This window comes from Macrobrachium rosenbergii, chromosome 7 (genome assembly GCF_040412425.1).
Source record: "Macrobrachium rosenbergii isolate ZJJX-2024 chromosome 7, ASM4041242v1, whole genome shotgun sequence".
Taxonomy (NCBI): domain Eukaryota; kingdom Metazoa; phylum Arthropoda; class Malacostraca; order Decapoda; family Palaemonidae; genus Macrobrachium; species Macrobrachium rosenbergii.
In genome coordinates this window covers 8557571-8582058 of record NC_089747.1, presented here as the reverse complement: position 1 = coordinate 8582058, position 24488 = coordinate 8557571, and the positions used below count along the sequence as shown (strand labels likewise).

General features: G+C 36.8%; 3 protein-coding genes across 3 annotated transcripts; 1 reads left to right on the top strand and 2 right to left on the bottom strand.

Moving 5' to 3' along the window:
* Positions 1–1953: 1953 nt before the first annotated feature.
* LOC136840500 (uncharacterized) lies at positions 1954–4246 on the bottom strand. Its single transcript, XM_067107159.1, has 4 exons — positions 4107–4246; positions 3539–3616; positions 3250–3383; positions 1954–2785 (listed from the first exon to the last, which is right to left on the bottom strand). The coding sequence occupies exons 1-4, from the start codon at positions 4110–4112 to the stop codon at positions 2089–2091; spliced, it is 915 nt and encodes a 304-aa protein (XP_066963260.1). The 5' UTR covers positions 4113–4246; the 3' UTR covers positions 1954–2088.
* Positions 4247–11671: 7425 nt separating this feature from the next.
* Positions 11672–13206, top strand: LOC136839949 (uncharacterized). Its single transcript, XM_067106222.1, has 4 exons — positions 11672–11753; positions 12026–12103; positions 12239–12372; positions 12484–13206. The coding sequence occupies exons 1-4, from the start codon at positions 11748–11750 to the stop codon at positions 13112–13114; spliced, it is 849 nt and encodes a 282-aa protein (XP_066962323.1). The 5' UTR covers positions 11672–11747; the 3' UTR covers positions 13115–13206.
* A 1729-nt stretch (positions 13207–14935) lies between these two features.
* Positions 14936–24249, bottom strand: LOC136840085 (uncharacterized). Its single transcript, XM_067106470.1, has 4 exons — positions 24118–24249; positions 19501–20038; positions 18769–19233; positions 14936–17703 (listed from the first exon to the last, which is right to left on the bottom strand). Exons 2-4 carry the CDS (start codon positions 20027–20029, stop codon positions 15884–15886), a joined length of 2814 nt encoding a protein of 937 aa, XP_066962571.1. The 5' UTR covers positions 20030–20038; positions 24118–24249; the 3' UTR covers positions 14936–15883.
* Between the last annotated feature and the right edge of the window lie 239 nt (positions 24250–24488).

Below are 24488 nucleotides of genomic sequence, written 5' to 3'. Positions count from 1 at the left end.
GAGAGTGTATATATATATATATATATATATATATATATATATATATATATATATATATATATATATATATATATATATATATATATATATACATATATACGCAGATAGTAAGCCACAACTATTGTTTCAAATCGAATTCACTATACCTTGGAAATAACTTACACCCAAGGGGTGTCATCATTGATATGTGCTTCTGCGCCGGAGCCAAGATACACAGTGACTTTGACCTGACTGGGCAAAGTCACTGTCTATCGTTATTTCTATGCATACATATATATATATATATATATATATATATATATATATATATATATATATATGCATATATATACAGTATATATATGGAATAAAAAAATTCCTACATTATAATCTACGAACTTTTCCCCCATAGAATTTATTGCCCGACAGAATTCAACGATCTATCTCTTTCTCCCACTATTACACACTTATGAACACACCTGCATACGGACACACATTCTTCATTATTATTATTATTATTATTATTATTATTATTATTATTATTATTATTATTACTTACTTACAGAGTTGCTGGATAGTCAGCATTTCAGAACAAGTGCGAACTTTTGAATAAATTGCTTAATTAACTGGAAATTCCCATGGCCTCATAACCAATCAAGATTCCCTTTTCTATTTTAATTTCTTCCGTGCAACAGTGTTCACTTTCTTGACAGCAAGTCTTACCCAAGAATCGGGTATTGACTCTATCAATGAATGGCTCCCTAAGATTACTGATTGGGCAGTGTGTATGTGTACAATTTGGTTACCTCATCAGGGTCGAATTGTTGTTACTGGCCCTCTTCCAAACCGAAGATTATAAAACTGAGGCCTGTGGCGCGCAAGCACTTGTCAGGCACCGTGAGATCATTAATTGGCATGGGCTATCTTGTTAGTTTTCTGTAAAAGAAAAGTATTGCGATGGCTATTTGTATATCCGTCAGCACTTTTTCTGTCCTCCCTCAGGTCTTAAAAATACTGAGGCTAGAGGGCTGCAAATTGGTATGTTGATCATCCACCCCCTAATCATCAAACATACCAAATTGCAGCCCTCTAGCCTCAGTAGTTTTTATTTTATTTAAGGTTAAAGTGATATTTTATTGACCACTGAAACTGGGTATATGAAAGAGTGCATTCTTTTAGTAATGAACTAGCTCTTATTGGTTCTCTTTGTAGTACAATAAATCAGTGGACCTGGAAGACTTAACCTAGTCATTAATTCTTTAATTTACAGGGAAATTTGAATGACCCGAATATTATCTTCTTAAGGTTTTTACACCTGCTGTTCCTCCAGAGGAAGAAATATTATAAAACAAGTAAAAAATGCGCCGAAGTTTCTTCGGTGCAATCGAGTTTTCTGTACAGCTTATAATGCTGTATGAAACTCTCAGCTGCAGCCCATGAAACTTTCAGCAACGGCCCGGTGGTGACCTGTGTTGTTGGCACCTATAGCGGTGCCAGACGCACGATCATGGCTACCTTTAACCTTAAATAAATAAAGACTAGAGGGCTGTAATTTGGTAAGGATGATGGTTGGAGGTTGGATGATCAGTATACCAATTTGTAGCCCTCTAGCCTCAGCGGTTTTTAAGATCTGAGGGCGGAGAGAAAAAGTACTGACGGACAGGCAAAGCCTGCTCAAAAGTTTTCTTTTACAGAAAACTAAAAAAGGCAGATTGTCGTACCATAAATTTGCGGGATTTATAAACACTTTGTGAATTAATAATATCGTTTTAGTCACTGTAAAAAGGGGGATTTATAAGCACGATGATAGAAGCTGTATAGGTATGAAGCTAGTCTTAAAATTAATCTATATTGCATGAGATTGCTTCTAGTGAATTAATATGGTTACTTGCTAAAAGTACCCTGCCCCTCTCTCTCTCTCTCTCTCTCAGTTTCAATCTTTTGTAAATGTTGTTAAAGGATCATAAAGGTACATTAGATTAATCTCAATTTATTCAGTGCCGTCCATTGCACTACAGATAAATAAATTCCATGCAGCTCTCAAAATGCAGAAGTATGAACAATGTCAAGAAGTTTTGACAAATAAGAGAGTGGGTGATTGGTGGTTAATTACCCACTGAACTGATTTGGGCCGTTGGCCAGAATCACTGGGATACCTTGAGTAATGCTTGCACCGGAGAACCTTGTGGTACCGGGTCTGTTCGAGTTCAAACCAAAGCTACTGGAGGTAGAGCCAAAGTTGTTCAGACTTGACCCACTGTTGAAAGAACTAGTGCTGGGGTTGAACTGGTTGAAACCGGAGTCAAAAGTGGTGGAAGTGGTACCAACAATTCCACCATCAATAACGCCACCACCGACGATGCCACCACTGACGATGCCACCATCGATGATTCCACCGTCAATGATGTTTCCGGTACTCTGAGAGGGTTGTGAGCTTGTGAAGGTTGTGAATGTCTGAGGCTGAGGGTTCTGTGGGATGGTAAAGCTCTGGACTGGGAGGCTGGTGAAGCCTTGGTTCTGAGTTGTACTAATTGTTGAGGTCTGGAAGGTTGGGCGTCTCCTTGGTGCCTGAGTCTGGAAATTCTGAGAACTCGTCACGATTCGGTTTCCTGAGTTGAAGGACTGTTGATTTCCTGCCTGGAAGCCACTGAAGGACTGCAGATTTCCTCGGCTGGGGAAAACGGAAGGCACTTCGACTGAACCGCCCAGCAAGGAGTTTGTGTAGTAGTTTCCTACTCTCTCACCAGGTTCCTCACTGACAATTGCACGGAATCCTGAGGCATCGTCAGCAGTGTACCGAGTTATTCTGGGGAAAGCAAAGGGCATATTTAGTATCGGTGAAGTATGCGAGAATATTATATTTTTTTAATGAAATTATGGTATATAATGTATCCGGATTTATTAGGCTGGGCATTTTCAAACGCAGAATACTCACCGAAAGAATTACACAAAAATTTAGTAACGGTTATATCTTAGCAGCAACAAATCCTATTACTGAATAAAGTTGAGGCAGACGACAAAACTATAATTGAATGACTAGACTAATTAATAGCCATTAAATCATTCAAAGTACATTAAGTAACCCTTTTGTACTTTGAAAACCTCCTTTAACTGAGAAACATGACTGTAATGCATCCCCTATGCAACGTAAAAGAACAAATTCACAACTTCGTGATACTTTTATGCAATATAATCGTTATTTATAAATAACACTAATTAAAGCAAAAAGAACAAGTTTGGAAGTACCAAAAAAAAATTTTTTTTTCTCACCTGAAGAGTCCATTAGGTTGGAGCCACCTGAATTCGCCTTCGGTCACTCCTGACGGTGAAACTGTCTCCTTGTGTTCCTTCTCGTCCCCTGTGTCAGGGTCGCTCACGCCGTAGGCGAAGCTGTAGGGCGTTGGCTATGAGAGAAAAAAGGAAAATACCAATAAATTTAATTTAATACACCCATGCATACACGCACACACACTTATTCAGGCTTCAACAAACCCCAAAATATTAGAGATTTTCATGATAAGAAACAATATTACAAGTTATTCGGTAAAAAGCAACTTACCTGATTATTGTTGAAGTCGAATTGCGGGGCAGCCAATACCGTGGTAACGGTACCAATCAACAACATCAGTGTTTGGGCCTGAAAAAAGGTCATTCATTACTTATACATGAATATTTATTTTTATTTGCATGGGACATAAGTTATCGTATATCTGGGAAGCCTTCTGCAACCACTAAATATTCTCATGTATTAATTCTGATTGTAAGCCTAGACCTATTTGTTAGTATTGATATTTTGGAGTGGTGAATATAGCAGAATAACGTGAATTTATTCATTATTTTTCTCTCGGTAAATGATAATCTTATGTAATTTGGAGACTAATCAAATATTACATGCAAAGAATTTTAATTTTTTTAGGATAAAAGGGAATTTCTGTGGCAGGCAATATTTTGCTGATAACCTCCACTAATTATAATGTTTTTCACTCATTATCAATAAAAGACAGATCTTAACATCTTCACATATTAGGAGCAGTCTACGTGAATCAAATAATAATAGTTTGGTAAGTGCAGCCTGATATACATCTAATTTAAATGAAGCAAAACATCCCAAGAACCTCGCAAAATACCTGCATGCTGGCGACGTCAGTAGATCTCCAGGAGTCGAACTGTTTACCTTCTCAAAACGAGACGGACTCTTCCTCTGCCAGTAGTTCCCGAGGCGTCATTTTATATACGTCTCCTTCGGGGTCCACTTTCTCTTTCCTCTCATCTCGAGACGACCTTGGAAAAGGGATCTATGGGACGACTCCTCTGCGGCCGGTTGTCCTGCAGGATGACAGCCTAGACGCCCGGGAGGGGAAGTGGAACTAGAACCAGTTGGGTCTATTAGCCCTCAGGCAGAAATATGCAACCTCCATCACAACCCATCCCTCGAGACACGCAATATGTTCAGGGAGAATCTCTCTCTCTCTCTCATTCTCCGAGATCTAACCCGTTATCTCATGCCTTTGTTATACATCATGCACGTAAATCGCCTCCAAGTACCCCCTAGAGCAGTGGTTCTCAAACTTTTGGGTATCGTTGCCTATCCCTGCAGTGGTGTGATAGATCACCGGTACCCCTACCCAATCCCTCTTCAGTCATGTGAAGTTATAATATAAAGGAAAGAAAAATATTGGAATGCTTGGTTTCTAATGCATTTATATGTAAGAAATTAATTCTACTTTTAGTCAAATCTTAAGAAATAAAGAATTTAGATTTTAAAAATGATTCTTTTGGCAAAAAAAATTAAAAGTAAAGCATTGTTCCTTTTACTACAAACTGGAATTAAAGCATTATTTCTTTGGTAATTAATAGAAAATAAAGACATTACTGCTGCATTATTAATGGGAAACATGGTATTGTTTGTCCTTTGCTAAAATATCAATGCGAGGGTCCGTAGAGGACAGTGCATACCGCATATTAGTATCAGCATCTTTCAGCTGGTTCATGGCTTTGGTTTTAGTACAAACTAAAGCCAAGAAACTCGCCTCGCTCTCAACGGTAAGCTGTGGCAGAAGGGATGAGCACATTAAGAGCTCTCACTGTAAGAGAATGGGAGATTCCTTCCCCAGTTTGGCCCAGAGAGTAAACTCTTCATTCCGGTAATCCACTTCCAGGGTTTTGTCCTCTCTCAATGCAAGAAATTCGAGCTTTGCGGCTGCGTCACTGTCCTCAGTCACCTCTTCATCAACAGTAGATATATGGATAAATAAATAAATTTTACTTATTTATTCATTTATTTGTTATTATTATTTATAAATTTATTGAATCTTACTCTAAAGAACTGTTACTTTTAGAAAGTACCTTGTTACCCCCCAGAAATGGCTTCATTACCCCTAGTTTGAGAACCACTGCTGAGTCTAAAGCATGAGTCTCTCTCTCTCTCTCTCTCTCTCTCTCTCTCTACAAGTAACAGTTACGAAGTAATACTTTCTAACCAAAACGAAATGTGATATTTTGGACATAATTAACGTTCTCCTATCTTGTGGTATCATTAACCCCTATGCAAGATTGGATTCCGATGGGTGATTCTAGAGGTGTAGAAAACGGGTTTGTCTCGATATTTGATTTCTATATATAACGGTTTTAGTTTAAACTCGGCCCAACGCAGAGAGCGCGGGTGCTGAATATTTTGCACTAGGGATATTACGGTATCGATAATACCCAAGATGATGTTCGTTATATGAATGAGATTATACGCGATACAAAGCTTTCGGTTAAGTGATAGAGACGATTTAGCATGGGTCTAAGATCATAAAAGACACGCTTATGAAATGTCTTCAGGTTTCATTCATGAGAGAGCGATATGGTTAATAATAATAATAATAATAATAATAATAATAATAATAATAATAATAATAATAATAATAATAATTACAGGTCGTTTGCTAAAACGAATAATTGACGAAATACATTTAAAAAAAGTAATCATGAAAATAATAATAGTAAACGCCATCTACCAATGACTGGCCACCAGCTATCATCACTCACACTAAAGTTGAAGCTTATGGCGGATTCCTTACGTAATTTGTTGATTAACATAAATCAGTCCTTCTGTGAAAACATCAGGTGAAACTGGATGTTTTAACATAAAACAACATCTGTAATACACCTGCACCATTAAACCACTATCCTTTATTGAGTATGGGTATACACGCTCTCGTTTGGATACCACAAACTGAAAGGGTAAAGATTGTTAGAGCTCGAATCTCAACTTTGAATTAAAGATCTTGTAAAGAAAAGTTCATAAAAAAAATCATGAGAAAAGTGCTCCACAGTTATCTAAGGATAAACTGAACAGGACTAAAGTTCTCGTAAGTTCTCGTGAGCAAAAAATGACAATCACAAGTAAAAAAAGGTGCTGAAGTTTCTTCGGCGCAAAAAAAGTGCGGACGGGCGGACAAGTAGCCATCTCAGTGGTTTCCTTGTACAGAAAACTGATGAGCACGCTTCAATATTTCAGTTTTCTGTTGCTTGGATCGTACTGCACTGAGTGTTACAGACATTCTTGACATTCCTTAAGGAATTTCCTATAACATTAGAAAGGAGTTCTTCCTCATAAGGCCTGATCCATGGTGTGGGCGCAGGGGATGGGGGTGTGGGAGGGGCGCGTTTTGCAGACGCCGGTTTGCCCAAATCCCCCCCCCCTTTGCCCCACCCCTCCCTACCAGGCAGACACCTTGGAGATTCTTCTCACAACCTTTGTAATTCACCAGCCATTATTTTAGAAGCAGGACTGTAGGTTACAGACGCTTCTCTCTCTCTCTCTCTCTCTCTCTCTCTCTCTCTCTCTTAATGCAACTAATCAGTACATACGCTCATTCATTTCCTTCGACTTCGTTATACACGCCAGGCTAAATATGCTCACATACTCGTATAACATGTGGGTTCCCATATCTCCTGAATCTTTTAACCATCCTTTTTCTAAGAGGCGAATTTTCTCACTGGGCCCCAGATGAATTTGGGAAGTAACGACCACGCTGTTCCCTTATTCCAGATCAAAATGAAGGCTAGATTTTTGGGTAGGTATTCGTATACGATGTAGATGTGTGTGATTTCATGTATATACAGTATACACACAGTATATATATATATATATATATATGCATGCATATATATGTGTACATGTATATACATATCTATATATATGTGTATGTGTGTACATATATATATATATATATATATATATATATATATATATATATATATATATATATATATATATATATATATATATATATATATATATATATATATATATTCCTTAAGGTACTTCATTATCTCTCCAACTGACCAACTTGCACCACAACATTCAAATAAAAACATCAGCATATCCCTTCTAAGCTGTAGTCTCCCCCACGCTGACAAACTGCTCAGCGTCTCCATAAATATGCATAAAACAAAGGGTAGAAAGACAAGTCATTATGAACCGAGGGACTGAGAATATTGTATATTTAAGAAGAGAAAGGACTGGCCGAAAGGATATCTGGTCAGCTGAAAAGATAGGAATCCTACCCGGTCCTTTCCTCATCCTTCGGTCCACTGGAAGGATGCTGGAGTTACTTTATTACTGCTTCACATCATATACATATACATATGTATATATATATATATCTATGTATATATATAAGTATTTATATATTTATGTACATATATATTTTTATATATACATATGCAGTATATATTTATGTATATAAATACATATATATATATATATGTATATATATACAAATATTTATATATATACATTTATATATATATGTATATATTGTATATATATATATATATATATTTATATATATATATATATATAGTTATATTTATATATACATATATAAATATATGTTTATTTATATATACATATATATATTTATTTATATATATATACATATGTATAGTTATCCTTATCCATACACATACATATATAGTAAATATATATATATATATATATATATATATATATATATATATATATATATATATATATATATATATATTATGTGTGTATACATGATATACATATTAAACAACAAAAACAATTTAATATCAAATTCACTACACCCTATGAATTACTTTCACCCAGGGGGACTGATAATTGATAATCTGCCCCAACTAGGGTTCCAACGTGGGCCTTTGGTGTAGATACAATTACAGACAGTAGACTTTGACCATTCGACTTTCAAGAGAGATGCAAGTTGATATCGCCTCTGCTGTCCATACTCCTAACAAAATTTATGCATTTTACTTGGAACCGATATCAACCCATCTACTCCCTGCTAGCTAATTATGACTTTTATCACTTATACAAGGGTGACTTTCTTATATTTCACAAATACCACTTAATATCGAATTGGCTTTAACTTTGGAATTACTTTCACCAATATGAATTATAGATAAATGCATCTGCTCCTGACAAATTATAAGAATAGGAAGTCCGGGAAAAAAAGAGGGTCCAACTTTACCACTAAAGTTCGAAATGCAATATTCTTTCATTTTTTATGATTTAAGTATAAAAATTAATATGAAAAAATAGAGGCTAGATAAAGCTTAAGAAATTCTTCCATCTGCAAATTCCAGGTGGCGGAAATGCCAGTGACAATTCTTGGTCAAGGGTCGTTTTTGGGGTCTGATAAATGACAGTATTATTTTCGCTTGTGAGTCTCTCAGTGATGTTTCCGATTATTTAAAAACAGAAATATCTTTCGAACGAAAACGTTGTTGATAATTACGATTTTTAACTTTTTTATTTATTTAATTTTTGGTTAAATTTGTGTTTCTTTTTTTAATGTCCAGGAGAAAGTTAGATCATTAATTATTGAGAGTTAACTGCGTAATAACTCCAGAGGGATTTGATGAAACTGAATCAAATTCTTAATAAGTAATGGCCAACAACACAAATAAAAAAAAGAGGTAAATATGAGCCCTTCCACTTGATATTCCTAAAGTTTTGTTTACGTGAGCGTTATAGAAAACACTGATGTTTTCTGTTAACTCTTGAGACATCTTTCAGTGCTCTGAAGAAATTGATCTTCTCATAAGATTTTCTGAGCCTGAGAACCTCATTTATGAGGCCTCTGTAAATAATCACGGGAAAGTAGTAATAATTTACCGTGATATTTAAGACGCCGAGTCCCTGGATGAAAACCTCCGTAAACGTTTTACGTAAACAGAAGTAAAACGACGGTAATTCCTCAGCCATTTTTGTTAATTTATCTTTTTTTTAATAAGTGGTCTCTTCTTTCTGCATTTCCCATTACCTTCTGTTACTCCTTTGGAATGACCTTCATATTCTTTGGAAATCTGAATTTCAAGCCAATGTCCCATGTGGGCTTGTTCCATATGAATAGGGTCCATCATCTGAATGATATTATTAATAAAAATAATCAAGACACATAAGTCAACTCTCTGCTGCAACTGGTTCGCCATAATTAAATTCCAGCTTTGTTTTAAGGGCATATAAACTGGAAGGGGCTAATATCTAATCCCACCATACAGTGTTGCCCAATTCCCCGAAAACTAGTTTCCCGTCTCTTACCTGAAAACATCATCCTTTCCCTTTTGTTATTAAGAGCACTATAACTAACCCTCTTCCCGCGTTCTCTGGTGTTCCGCAAGGCAGCCTTCTCTCTCCGCTATTATTTTACGTCTGTTTTACTAACGCCCTTGTTTAAAACAACCATTTACCCTCCCTTTCCGTAATGGAGGAGTCTAATCGTCTCTAAATTTCTTCCTTTCCCACTAAATGTTCTCCCAAACTCGTTCTTGGGCTCGTTAAGTCTTGTAGATGTAGATGTAGATGTAGACCCTGTTTGGGGATAAATAAAAAAAAAAGAAATAAGTTGTCCAGTATTTGCTGAACAAACTTTTACCTTACCTTTACCTGGTAGTCCTAATTAACGTACATAAAATAAAACTTAACCACTAGCTAGTCCCTTAGAATGTTGGTGCTGGATGAGTGTGTGTGTGTGTGTGTGTATGTGTATGATATGTTGTTTTGTGATATTTGTATTCCTAGAAACAATCACTGAGTTCTAGTAGATGTACAGTACTTCTGTAAATCGCGATGTCGAGGGACATTTGAATGCTTCTTTTAAATTGTACTTGTAAGAATCTTTTTATACATTATTATTATTATTATTATTATTATTATTATTAATTTTATTATTATTATTGTTATTATTATTATTATTATTATTATTTATTATTATTATTATTATTATTATTATTTTATTCAGATGGACCCCTAATCTTGTGGAAAACAATCACATTGACTTGAAATTCAAGTTCTAGTTATTTTGAAAGAAGTAACAGAAGGTAATAAGAAATACAGAAGGAAGAGATAATTAATTAGAAAAGAAAAAATAAATTAACAAATTTTTATAAATATTCTGCTGTTGCCCTCGATGTATTTAGTGTAGGGACATTTCGACAGAGAATCTGCTTCAATTCAAAAATTTAAATTGGAAAGTTTATAAACTTAGGGGCATTAGGGTAAGGTTTGCGCTCAAATCTTTTATACATTATTTATTATTCGACGATTATTATTTATAAGCCCTCATCTGGCGGGAACGAATTATCCGGGTCAGAGAGATCCCAGCGGTCACCGAACCAGGGTTGCCCGAACGATATTATTATTCTTTATTATTATTATTATTATTATGCTGGAATACGACTCCTGAGGTCCTATTCAGATGGTAAGTCCCTTGTTGAATCGTTGACTAGTACTTTTTTGAACATTGTTTCTTTGTTTTCTTCCTTCAGCCACCACTTAGGTATATGTGTTTACGAAGCTAGATTGACTTATATTGTGAGCTTCAACCCCGTTATTCCAATAAAATACCAAAGAATGTTAAATCTCGATGCTTTGTATTTTGAATGTTTGGGAGAAAGTTTAAAATCAAATTCATCTCAAAATTCTTTGTTAGGTTAATAAACCCAACTGGCGACCTTTGGCTAATTAACGACTGTCTTTGAGGTTAACTTTTGGCTTCAAGTAATTAATCTTGGTTTGCAGGGCCGTAAAAAAATTACATGTAATTGAATAAAAATAAAATTAACAAAATAAATAAACAAACAGATAAAAATGTAAGCAAATTATAATACACAAGGAGAATTTCTTTAGGGATGAATCCACAGTGAATTTTATCATCAATACACTGGCTGTTCACGGAAGCACAGAAAATATTTGATAAGGTATATATACTAAAATATTAAAATGGTAGTTTTTATATAGTCTGAATAAAATAGGACACTCTTTTCACCATTTGATTTCGTTGTTACGTCATAAAAATATTTGCATATTTTTTGCTAATTCATGGCTTTCCTTATCCCTTGTCCCTTGAAAAATCAATGCTTGCAAAGTCAGCAACAGACTTTAGGTGTACGTTGAAAACGGCAATGGTCCCCAGTGAGGCCTGAGTAGTCAGCAGAGTGATACTAAGCGACAGAAAAGCTCCAAAAACAAAACTAACTTTAGAGTCTCCTGTTCTTTTCCTGACACTTTCTGTCATCGCCACCAGTTTTCTGCCACTTTCTTCCGTAATCTTGTTCTAAAGCTGTCTAATTGTAGAACTACAAGTTGTTGTCCCCCGAAGGACGACCGAAAGGGGAAAGTGGGGTTGTAGTCACATCTCTGCTATAAAAGGTTCAAATTTATCAGGTGATGACATCAGTTCGCTAACGATCTCGACCAAAGTAGTTGGGTGATTCTCACCATTGCGGCCATCATGAAGGTAAGAAAGTCCCTCCAGTCCAGGACAATTAAGATCTTGCTTGGACCATTGAGCTTATGGAATGCGTTAGATACAAATGTAAGATAAAAAAAAAGAAAGAATGCACTAATCTATCTCTATAATATATATATATATATATATATATATATATATATATATATATATATATATATATATATATATATATATATATTATATATATATAATATATATATATATATGTATGTGTGTTTTCTATCTATCAATTCTACCCCCATCAATTGCGTTTCACGATCTCGATGTTGACAGCCCTTGCTGGGACAATTTGCGTGGTATCAGCTGCACCCCAATTTAACTTCAATAACGAACAGGTAAGTTTTAAGTCTAAATACTCTCTATGTCATGTCCAGAGAGTGAAATGTATATATGCTGGCATGACGCCCATATGAAATACATCATATGATAAAATAATCTATCTTTGTTCCCTCTTCTTTCAATTTTTACAGCCTTTGCCATACAGCTTCGCCTACGGCGTCAATTCACTTGAAACTGGTGACGTCAAAGAACACAAGGAGACCTTATCACCTTCAGGTGTCACCGAAGGTGAATACAGGTGGCTCCAGCCTAATGGACTCTTCAGGTAAGAGGATAACGCTCTTGTAAAGTGATGTAGCACTCATTACAATCTTGAAACCACTTATAGGCCTATGGCACCATTACAGGAGTATTCAAAATTCTTCTTATTCCACAGAGTAACTCGGTACACTGCCGACGGTGGCGGATACCGCGCAGTTGTTAGTGAAGAGGCAGGAGAACCAGTCCCTGTTATTACTACACCAACAGCTTCAACGGGTCAAATAAATCGCAAAGGGTCAGTTATCACCAGTTTCCGGTCAAATAACCAGGGCTTCAGCGGCTTCCAGCCTGGCAGGACGCAGATCTTCCAGAGCCAAGGCCTCCCCATTTCGTCTACCTTCCCAAACCGAGAATTCACAAGCTTCCGGAACCAAGACTTCAGAAGCCCACAAATCACCTTTTCACAAGGTTCCAGTAATGGACAAACTTTCCAGAACGGAGGTTTCTCTGGATCTCGAGTTTTCCAGAATCCAGGGAACGTAATTGACGGAGGAATCATTGATGGTGGAATTATTGACGGAGGCGTCACTATCATTGACGGAGGAGTCACTATCAGCTCTTCCAGCGATTTTGAGCCCGGTTTCAACCGATTTGGATCAAATCAAAACAACTTCAACGCAAATTTAAACACTAATTTTGTTCCTCCTTTCGGTGATTTTAATAGGTTTGGCAACTCCGGTTTTGCAAATAGAAACTTCAACAGGGGACGGCCGTCGTACTGGCATCGAACCAAAACAGATTCTTAGGCTGATGGCCCAGCAATTGAGCCTTGCCAGGTTATTACTGTTTCCTGTTTTCACTTCTCACGAAAAATTTCCCAGAATGTTATTATTATTTAATTAAATTATATGATCAACTGCTGTGTTTCCTTATGAATCAGTTGTCTGAACTTGATAATGAACTGCTAATTTGAATACAAAAACCAGCACGGCTTTCATAGCTGATGAGAATGTAAAACAAATCACTTTGGTTGTAATTAATCTTATTTCCGCTGAAGCGAAATTGATTAGGAGAGTTGTTAAAATTCTATTCCACGAAACCTCAAGCTCAAAACATCTCTCTCTCTCTCTCTCTCTCTCTCTCTCTCTCTCTCTCTCTCTCTCTCTCTCTCTCTCTCTCTCTCTCTCTCTCTAAATATATATATTTCTGTTTGCCTCTTATCTTCATTTCCATATTCACCCTGTCGCTTTTTTTTTTTTTTTTTTTTTTTGATGAGAAACAAGGCAATCCAGAAGTTTGTGACAAAATCTGGACGACAATATATCCGAGTTATGCACAATCTCGTTTTCTATAATAACAAACAACTTGATAAAGAAAACGAAGTCTTTTTCTGAGAATTTAAGGACTGTCTATACTTTTGGAATTTTTTTATACAAGTAACTAACCCATTCGGATTACAATGACATAAAAGTATATCGTTGTTTTGGCACCGTTCCAGATCCATCTGGCTCCTCTAGGAAGCTCAGTTAGGGGACATTTTCAGTTAAACATGGGTCTTTGAGTTCTCCACCTGAGCAAAGGAAGACACCCAGTCTTTAGAAGCAATGACCTCAGGACTTCCATCGTAAACACAAGGAGAGGATCCAGCAGCCGGAATCTTGCCTCTAAAGTTGAATTTGATCTGCTCTATCGATAAACCACATAGTTCTTGCATTCCTCCAAGTCACTAAATTCGTTAAACAATTCGTCCAAAAGCCATTTTAAGACCTCGATGGAGTTGTGTGCCTTACTTCAATATTAATCCAAATAATCATTACTGGAATCAGTCTCCTGGTTAGGCACGGGCCCCTCTCTTTTGGAACTTTCCAAGGAAGTCCAGAGGTCACTGCTCTACGGAAATTGGTTGTTTTTCAAGCCTAACTTGAGAACAAAGTGACATAGATTTAATTGAGGGGCCATTCTATGGAGCTTTCATCAGAGCCCAGAAGGAATCTCTAGGCCTAGGTCTAAGAGAGCAGTGATATGATCTTACGTAATCGGAATCCGGAAAGGTTAATAACAACTTTTGGAATGGCAATAGTTACTCATTGTATTAACACAACGCCCTCTCTTTCTGAGTGCTTTAGCTTACATGATAAGAATAATTTACTATTAATCTACCCGTCTTCCCATGTGTTCCCTTGTTGCTTAGACTAGGACTTGCTTTTGCTATTGTCAGCAAGAGCAAGAGATAACTACGTTTCTAAGTAGACGATATATATATATATATATATATATATATATATATATATATATATATATATATATAGAGAGAGAGAGAGAGAGAGAGAGAGAGAGAGAGAGAGAGAGAGAGAGAGAGAGAGAGAGAGAGAGAGAGAGAGAGAGAGAGAAATTAAAAGTCAAGATTATTTTAAAGGCCAATTTATTGTTAACACTAACTATTTATTATTCATTAATTATAATATTCCTAACTTTACTCAGTTATCTATAACTGCTGACAGAATAAAACGAAAATAAACGACGTTAAAGAGGGTGTATGTGACTTAATTTTGAAAAGGAAGTTTAGGTCAGTCTCACATAAGCCTACTATGCAAGAAAGACCTACTGTCTCGCAATGAAATTCATCAGTAACTAAATACTTTATTCTTGTCATACTTCTTTAACAATGTGATGTACAACATTGCAAAAGGTATCGTTCCTTAACTGGACAAGTACAAAGGCAACTGGCTTACTTTTCTGGGTAGGTAATGGCTAAAAACTCAGCTGAAAATAAGGACCTTCCTTAAAATACGGAGACATAATAGGCAATGACATTTTTTTCTATTTGAACATTAATGGTTCACCTACCCGTCTGAAAGTACCTAAACTAAGGGTATATATATATGCATGTGTAAGGATATTTAATTCTAATGCCCATCTAACAAAGATTTCCCCTGTACCTGGAAAAGTCTCTAATAGATCATTAAAAAAGATTAAAAACAGAGAGGAAACTATATTTATTCGCCTAACGAGAAATTCATCTCAACTATTGTTTATGTGACAGACCTCTAAGACCCAGCCCATTCTACTTGTGGAATGGGGAGACAGATTAGTCATTACTAAATATAAAGCAAGTGTAAAATAAACATGAATCAGAAAGCAATTTAGACCCTAAAGCGAAGTTAAAAGCCAATTGAGATCAATTCTAACCACTAGTTGAAAATAGGGCCAAAGTTGATTAATACCGTCACACCCACTAGTACTGATTATTTCAAGCTGAGAATAAGTGAACTGAAGAACCTAATGTAGTCTTCATAAAAAGCTTTTTTGGTCTTTAAATGCATAGTGTACTGGCTACTCTGTGCAAAACTTAAAAATAACTTTTGGTTTTGATTTGATAAAAACTTCTGTAAGCTTCAAACAGCCGTTGTATAAAACTTACTACAAAATAATGCAGGTTAGAGCTCTATTAAAATGATCAGAAAACGATAAAAGTGAATATCAAGGAATGAAAATGACCTCCCTGATTCTGATTGCCGGCCATTTACATCTGTGTGCAAACTACCATACCACTGTTTACTCTAAGAGATTATACACTACTCCGGATTGCTGCTAGCAGACATATTCTGAGGAGCCTTAGGTAACCCCAGTGATTTCACTTCATTCTGTGCCTTTTCAGAAACTGGCAAAGACCACCTTTGGTAGTGAGGTAGCAAATCAGTACCAATGAAACGGCTCAGCGTAACATAGACATAGTCGTATTGGTTCTGACGGGTTTTCTTCAGTACAGCAGCATCTTGCTCAGACAGGGCACGGACGGTGCGATTCAAGTGCCGAAACATCTCCCACCCGTGACTCGGAAACGAATGTTTTATTTCCATCAGGAAAACTAACTGTTGCCAGTAATCGGCCTGTTCAAATGTCAGTCCCTTGTCGACTGCTTGGGCTGTTGGCAAGTATATGTTTTCCCTCTTCAAGCGGTCGCCTCCTTTAAGCTTCTCTTCAATATAAAGAGAAAACAAATTCACAGTGGTCTCACTCCCATAGGCATTGGACCAGTAAGGTCCTTGCTGGTAGTTGTGCCCAAGTTCATGCCAGACAACCCAGTCATGTGGTGTTTTAGGTGATGTCAGGTCATAAAACTCGTGATCAAACATTGCTGGGAATCCTGCATGTGCGCTTCCGGCAGTTATCTGAACATCATCAACCATCCACTGTTTTCCCTGGGGTGGTGGGTCATTCTGAGTAAAGCCTGAGAGGTCTTCCAGTTTTGTCATGATATCATCATATCTGCGGAGTAAACCATCAATATCCACAATGCCTCTTGCTTCAGAAGTTGGAGCTATCAGCACAACTTTGTCAGTTTCAAGAACTGAAAATGGTGCATCTAGATCTTTCATTCTCTTCCAGTCTGTGCTGCTCGACTTTCCAAAAATATAATGAGGAGTTTCAACAATATTTGTCACTTCAGCTGCAACATTAAATCTCTCTTTTCCCCCATATGTAAAGATAAGATTACCTCCAAACTGGCTACGCAGACGATTTTCACCTGGACTAAGGTCAAATTCCTCAGAGACAACTGGCATGCGTTTGAAGAAACCCTTTTGCAGATTAGGTGATGTAGGAGTAAGACAGTCACGGTGAGCTCCAACTCTGACTGTGATTTGTTCAGCCTGTTTTTCGGTTATATCTGGTAATGTGATAGTGAATATATCCCCTGCAACTACATACATATTAGTAGCTTGCCAGTCTTCTGGGACTGTCATACGAAGGTTACTACGCTGCTGCACAGTTCCAACTGCTAGGGTACACATGAGAGTTTTTCTTGGAGTTCCTGGTGCTACGGTTCCTGGATAGTGATCAATATCCCTTGGGTGAGGCAAAGGTTCCATCAGAGAACATAGGCGGTTGACTATACCCCTTGCCACTTCATCTTTGAAGGCATTTTCATCTGCTGCAGATAGCGGATACATTTTTCTACCTATAAATGATTTAAGGCTTGACATACGCCACCACCTCTGCTTAATTTCGCCATTTTTAGGATACAGAATGACCTTTGTCCTGTCTCCTTCCCCAGGCACATCCAAGGCATGAGCACCATTCATAAGCAGTCCATCTTTATCTATAGTCCATGATGAATTTGGCTCCTTGTTTAATGTCAGTTTTAACATACCTGTCTGTAGGTCAGGACCCAGACAATAAGATCGATCCTGACCCCACTCCCAGATGCCATCCTTCACATGCCACTGTTGTCTTGCATCACCAGTGTAGGGAGCTAACCCGATGCTGGTGTCATTTGGACTTGTACTATCCAGCACCGTTAGGCACGCGTGAGTGCTCTGGCTGATAAGATACTCTGGTTCCTCAAAAGCAGCACCTGTTATCAATTCCACTGTGGGACGAGATTTCTCCTTGCCTGAAAAGACAGTTGATCACATAACTTATGTAATTCAGCAAACATGAGACTTCATACTAAACTTTTCTTACTTGTTTGTGATACAAAGTACTTAGTCTCCATTGTAATTATAAGCTAAAGTGCATAACACCCTATAATACGATACAATGGAAACTGTAATTATGATAATTAGCTTTCATTGCTTGAGAGTGACTGCACTAACTTTTGAAAAATTGGGATTGTCCTTCAGTGAAGGAATTCGTGATTAGCAGCAAATAAGCAACAACAACTCTCCCTTATTTTCACAGGTTTCCTTTTCAGTAAAAAGATTACAGAATCTAAGGAATTCTTGAAATATTAAACTGATATCTGAAAAATGAGCCCACCAGCTTTTCATGGCAGCCATAAATGGAAATAATTCCGTAATGAAAGTGGCTCTTACAGTACCATAGAGATGGATAGCAAGTCAACCAATTATGCAGCAGAAATATTTAATCCAGCTAGGGGAAAATAAGCTACTGAGTATACTCAGAACCATGGTACTACTGAGCATCACTGAGTCCATTGTTTTGGATATGGTTCAATTTTCTAGCTAAAGCTGGAGCCTCTGATGGTTGATCAGTCTGGTTTTTTAATACATATGCCTGCCTGTTGGGCTTTTCTTGCAGCGATGAATTTTCATGTAAGAGAAGCTCAGACATCAAACTCCTACCAAGACACCATTGAAGACCTCACCCAACTGACCCTTTTCCTAGGGACTTCATACTCAGTGCAGCTAATGTTATGAGCTTAGAGTTCACTCTCATCACCCTTTGTGGTTTAAAAAAATGACTGAAGGTGCAGACATTAACAAAATGGTAGATTTACAAAGAAATCAGTTAGCGCAACTAGATGCACAAAAAAGTCAGATTTGGGATGTCTTTTGATTCCAGTATACTGCTCTGTTCGATCGATTATACATAATTATACTTATCCAAAAGAACTGAAATACTGATTCTCCTCTTCTCCAACTGAGAATCTGAGAAGAGACCACTTATTTCTCTGTAAAAGTAAACAACTAAAAATAAAAACCACAATAGCACTTACACTGACAACTCAGGCTCTGAGCTGATATCCTGTCAGCCATGTTTACTAATGGTGCAGGATACGAGGCTTTCATCTCTGGGGACTTCTGAAGAATCGATTTCACCTGGGAGAGCTTCCACCATTTCTGATTTACGCCGCCATGCTTCGAGTAGAGAATAACACGAGTTCTTGGACTATCCCGTGGTACGTCAAGAGCCTTTGAGTTGGTTTCCAGCACCCCTTGGTCATCGAAATTCCATGAGGCTTTGCTGCTGTAAACTGCTCCTAGCATCAAGATGCCTTGCTTCAAGTTTGGAACAAGGCAACATGAGAGATTTCCAGCCCAAATCCATGTTGAATCCTGGATGAGCCATTGCTGATTAAGGGTGCCACTGAATGGTGCTAGTCCAATTGTAGCATCATTAGGGCCTGTGCCACTTAAGACAGTTAAGCAAGTGAGTGTACTCTGATTGACGAGATATTCCACTGCAAAAAGAGCATAACGTTTTAAGCCCATCTACAGTGAAATAATGGTAATATAAATCGAATGAAAATCTCAGAACTGACATTGAAGATCTAATTCATCATCACAATTTCACTGAAAAGTTAATAAATAAATGTACAATCTGAAAACTTCTATGGCATAAAATGTCCACAAGCCCTAACATAAGGTAAACAAGTGTAAAAGAGTTTCCAAAAGTATGAACACTTAACTGTAAAAAGTACTGACTGACATCAGACACTGCAACTTACCTTGGCAGTTACATTCACTGCTGCTTTTCAGACTGCTATTTTTAACTGCATAACAACGACTAATCTCTTTTCTGCACATCTCCAAGACTGCCGGGGCCAAGCAATGTTCACCCGTCAGTTGTTTGTCAGCCAGATAAGCTTTCAGCTTAGAAAAAGTCCACCACTTCTGGTTGACCCCGGAGTTCTTCGGGTAAAAGATCACTTGGGTTCTGGGGCTTGCCCGTGGTACATCCAGTGCCTGTGACCCCAGAACCAGCCTGTCTTGCTCATCATGGACCCATGATTGCGACAGTGTGCTCTGAGGTGCAAGACACAACTTTCCAGACTTGTCTCTGGAAAGACAGAGAGCCTGGTTTCCTCCCCAGTGCCATTGGCCATTTTTAGCGAACCACTGCTGCTTGATTCCGCCAGAGCATTTTGACATGCCAATCACAGCATCGTGGACACCTGAGCCACTGATGACTGTCAGGCAGGTCTGTGATGATTGGTTGATGAGGAAATCGGGGCCATAAGATTCTCCACTACCCATGGTAGAATTCTGGCGATTCAAACGGTTAATTATAAATAAAGTATTCAGAGCATAGTTTAATTTTACTTAATATTATATTTTTTTCTACAAAACATGTGTAAAAGCTAGAGAGCTATTGCCATCTCCAACTTCCTTTTTCAGCATTTTTTGCAAGATTTCATATACTAGCACTTGTTAGTGTAAGAAGAGGAACTGGTAACGCTTTATTTTCCAAGTTAAATCAACGCCATCATACAGATTATTAAGACTCCGAGAAATGTTACGAGCCATGCACCTTTCATTTTGCTTGACGAGTGGAACAGCTGAACTGAACATCATCAAGATGAAAAGGTAAGAGACAAAACTCAAAAATGTTATTAAGCAAAGTTCTTCCTAACATCGACAAGTAGAATGGCAAAATAAAAATACTATTTATTTGAGCTTAGAGCATTGAGAAGTGGAAAGGCAAAACTAAAAATATTACTGAGATGAGTTCCTAAGGATACTTATACCAAGATGCTTTCCGCAGAATGTTAATACATTAATCGACAAAATTGAAAGTGCTATTAAGATGAGAGCCTCTGAATATCGAGAAGTGACACAATAAAACTACAAACATCAAGAAGCTCTCAGCAAAAATAAATATATTGTTGAGACGAGTTCCGCTGAATATAGAGAAGTTAAACAAAAAGACTGAGAAGAGTACACGCGATTTCTTCTGAATAGTGAGATGCCATGTTATTATGAAGGCAAAATCCATAATGCTAGAGCTGTAATTTTCTTGTCATGGAGCGCAAAACTGACTTTAAACTTAAAGAAGTCCTTGGAAATTAAACTAAAGTTTATTTGACATATGTTAGAGTTACCACAAAAAAAAATCACAGTCTATTTGCCAAAATTAAACGCAAAACGCATGGTAGAGGCAGTGGGTAAACTTGTAAAAAAAGAAAAAATGCAATTCAGTTTTATTTTCGCAGTAACCGGGTGCAGACAAATGCGGTCACTCATGCGTAATTACGGTACTGGTCGAAAGTAGCCATTAAATTTGAAATCAATTATCCCTCGTTGCTTCCTTGCAACACATTCTCTCGCATCTTGTGATTATGTTCATCAAAACACCTCTATAATGAGTTCGTTTTAAATAGCACAATTCATGGTGCCCAATAAAAAAAAATACCTTTATTACTAAAGAAATTTATTAAAATATCCTGAGAACTATGACATCATCAAACTATGATAGGGAAATATGACATGTACAAGAAAAAAAAAAACTGAAGCCATAAGGCAAACAATTATTATGAAATATCAGTAAAGTCACCAAAAAAATTACGATTCAAACACAATAACGGGAAAATATGACAAGCACAAAATTTTGAAGAATAATTTTTAAAAATCAGTTAGAAGCTTGCAAGCAATCGAGACAATCCAAAAACAAGGTAACTGATGTTTCTTAAAGAGAGCAAGCCAGGTGACCATTTCAAGGCAAGCAAGGTCAGAGATCGAGAGACAAAAGAGAAAGAGAGAGAGAAATAAAATGACTATGTCGGTCTAACAAGTTCCTGTCTGTATAAGAGCAAAGTTAGCAGACTTTGCTGACTTTGCTCTGATTAGGGAGAGCAACTTTAGCAGACTTTTGCACAAAGACAACTGCAGTCACTGCCGCGAATTTCCAAATCCCGTTTATTATTATTATTATTATTATTATTATTATTATTATTATTATTATTATTATTATTATTATTATTTGGTGGATAGCCTTTTAAGCATCAAGGGTCAGCGAGAATCCTAATAAAATATAAGAAACCAACGCAAGTCAAGGATGACTGTAATCGTGAATACGAGGAAATAAATATAAAAATCAAATACTAGCAGTGGGATTATGACAAAGGCAGACGTACAGTTTGGATATGTCAAAGAAGGAGGTGACGAGAAGAGGTATACCGATGAATCATTTTATTTGCTTGTCTGTTTACTGCAACCTAAATGGATGAACTGCAGAGTTCGTGTTTTGCTTAGATAGGCCTATCTCCAGAGAATATATTATTATTATTATTATTATTATTATTATTATTATTATTAGTAGTAGTAGTAGTAGTAGTAGTAGTAGTAGTAGTAGTAGTAGTAGTAATCACTTTCCTGGCAAGCTTCCCTATCAAACAAAATAGGTAAATACAAATAATTCAAAACAGAAGATAAGACACTCCGGCTGAAAATGTGCAATCAACAACACAGCAACAATTTAAGGAATAGGAAAGACTTGTAAAGCTACTTAGACAAAGGACAGGTAATTCACCAGAGAGTTACTATTCACACCACTGACTTCCACGCTCGCCTAAATCTTATATTCATTCAACCTTCGGTAAAATCTAACTTATATAAAAACAATATATGCTTTCCTTTACTGTCTAAAGATTTTTCCCCAATTATAAGGGTCTCTTGAAATGCTACGGCATTAAATAATGACGAGACTGTTATATAGATCTAAACATTAAATGCAATTAAAATATAATTTTGCACAGAACTTCCCTTATCAAGTTAATCACAATCACTTTTTACATTTACTAAAACAATTTTAAATAGATTCAAGGTACCTTAATTATATGGAAAAACCTAAAGCTGCTATCACTCTTATCGTCTGTGTTCTATGTGTCAATCGAGACATTCTTTGATGGTTCTTTATTCAATCATTTTATTACTTAAACATATATCTAAATATGCAAATGACCGAGAATATAGGTTAATGAATCCCATAATGTAACACAATAACATATCTGACCACAACCAACCCCAAAAAGAGTGGGGGCATTTTTTCCACACTTGACGTGGAAAAAAATGCATTTTGATACATTTTCTTCTGTTTACCTATTTATTAATGTATTTTTTTTTTAATAAGTGGGACCTTTTTTTTCTGTATCTCCCTTCACTTCTTCCTAATGAAACCATATTCTTTGGAAGCTTGAATTTCAAGTCAATGGCCCCTGTGTGCTTGTTCCGCATGAACAGGTTTCATCTACTGAATGATAGTAATTATGATATTGTGTTGCAGACCGTAACATGAAGACATTCCTTCTGCACCCGATCATGTTATGCATGAAAACTTTAAGCTGGAGTCGATATGCTTTGCGTACCAAACACGCTGAGCGCACGCGCGCGCGATGGCGACGCTGCCAGACACACGAAATTCAAACTATTCACTTTCCTTGAAACTGCGCTATGTTGCGTGTACTGGTCTTGCTTGTCAAACAAGGGAAACGTAATGATAATAAATGAATGAACAGATAAATAACATTCAACGTCAATAATTGAAAGAATGAAAAAAATATATAAAAAATCGATTACTCCTGTTGCTTAGGTTATAAATAATTATCGTCAAATCAGGACCCCCTTTGTGGGAAAAAAATATAGTTTTATGCATGCTACACTTTCTCAGGACATTCCGCTAGCATATTCGTGGCTCTTAACTTAAACATCTCAAACACATGACCATGTATACGAAGACAAATTCATGCTAAAATAATACTTAAAACCCTAAAATAAAAATAAAAAAATAAATAATAACAAATCGGCTGTGCTCCGTGCGAATGCGCTCTGATAATGTCATTGTATTTGGATTACAGGGGAATAGCATTCCAATGATATAACGACCCTCTCGTAAAGAGGCGAGCCCAAAACTTCCTTTGTGGTTAGGCCTAAAGCGTCTTCTTCCTACTCATTTTTTTCTTTCCGTCTTCGGGCGTGGCCTGGGATTCGGGTTTCGTCCAGTTAGCTTCTCTTCAAAATAATAATAATAATAATAATAATAATAATAATAATAATAATAATAATAACGTCAAGTATATAAAATAATCACAATAAAAGACAAAATACTGTATGGTGATATCGAACAAACGACGCTTCAATATAAAGACCTGTAAATATAACTCTATCACTGCGCTTTTATGCTTTGCAACTTTTGAGTCTTCCTAGAATAACCTTCAACCACAACGGAATTCCACTTAAATTCTTCCATGATCATAAAAGCATTCGTCTAACACTAAAAAATATTCATATTACTTGTCTTACAAACTCGTTAATTTTAACAAATATTTTCCCTAGATGCTGCAACGTACCTTAGCGGTTGGCTGTAGGCCACTTGAAGACGGACGAGACGAATTTGAATAATAATAATCGGTTTCTGAAGAAGGGAAGATACTCAGGGTTCTTCTTCTTCTTGAGTTCAAGAAACAGTGAACTTTGGCGTTGGTCTGCCTTCGGGATCAGAGCGCCGGAGGCAAACACGACTGAGTGTGTGAGAATGTTCGCAGCACACCTAATGGGAGGCGGTTGAGTCACAAACTTGTATTGTCTCTTATCAATACCAACGATAAACTACCTTATGCTATGATTGGAAGTTTTGATTTTTTTTTTTTAGCTGTCGCAGAATGATAATTCATATTAAAATCTACGAAGAATGCGAAAAATAAAAGCTCATAAAGAGTTT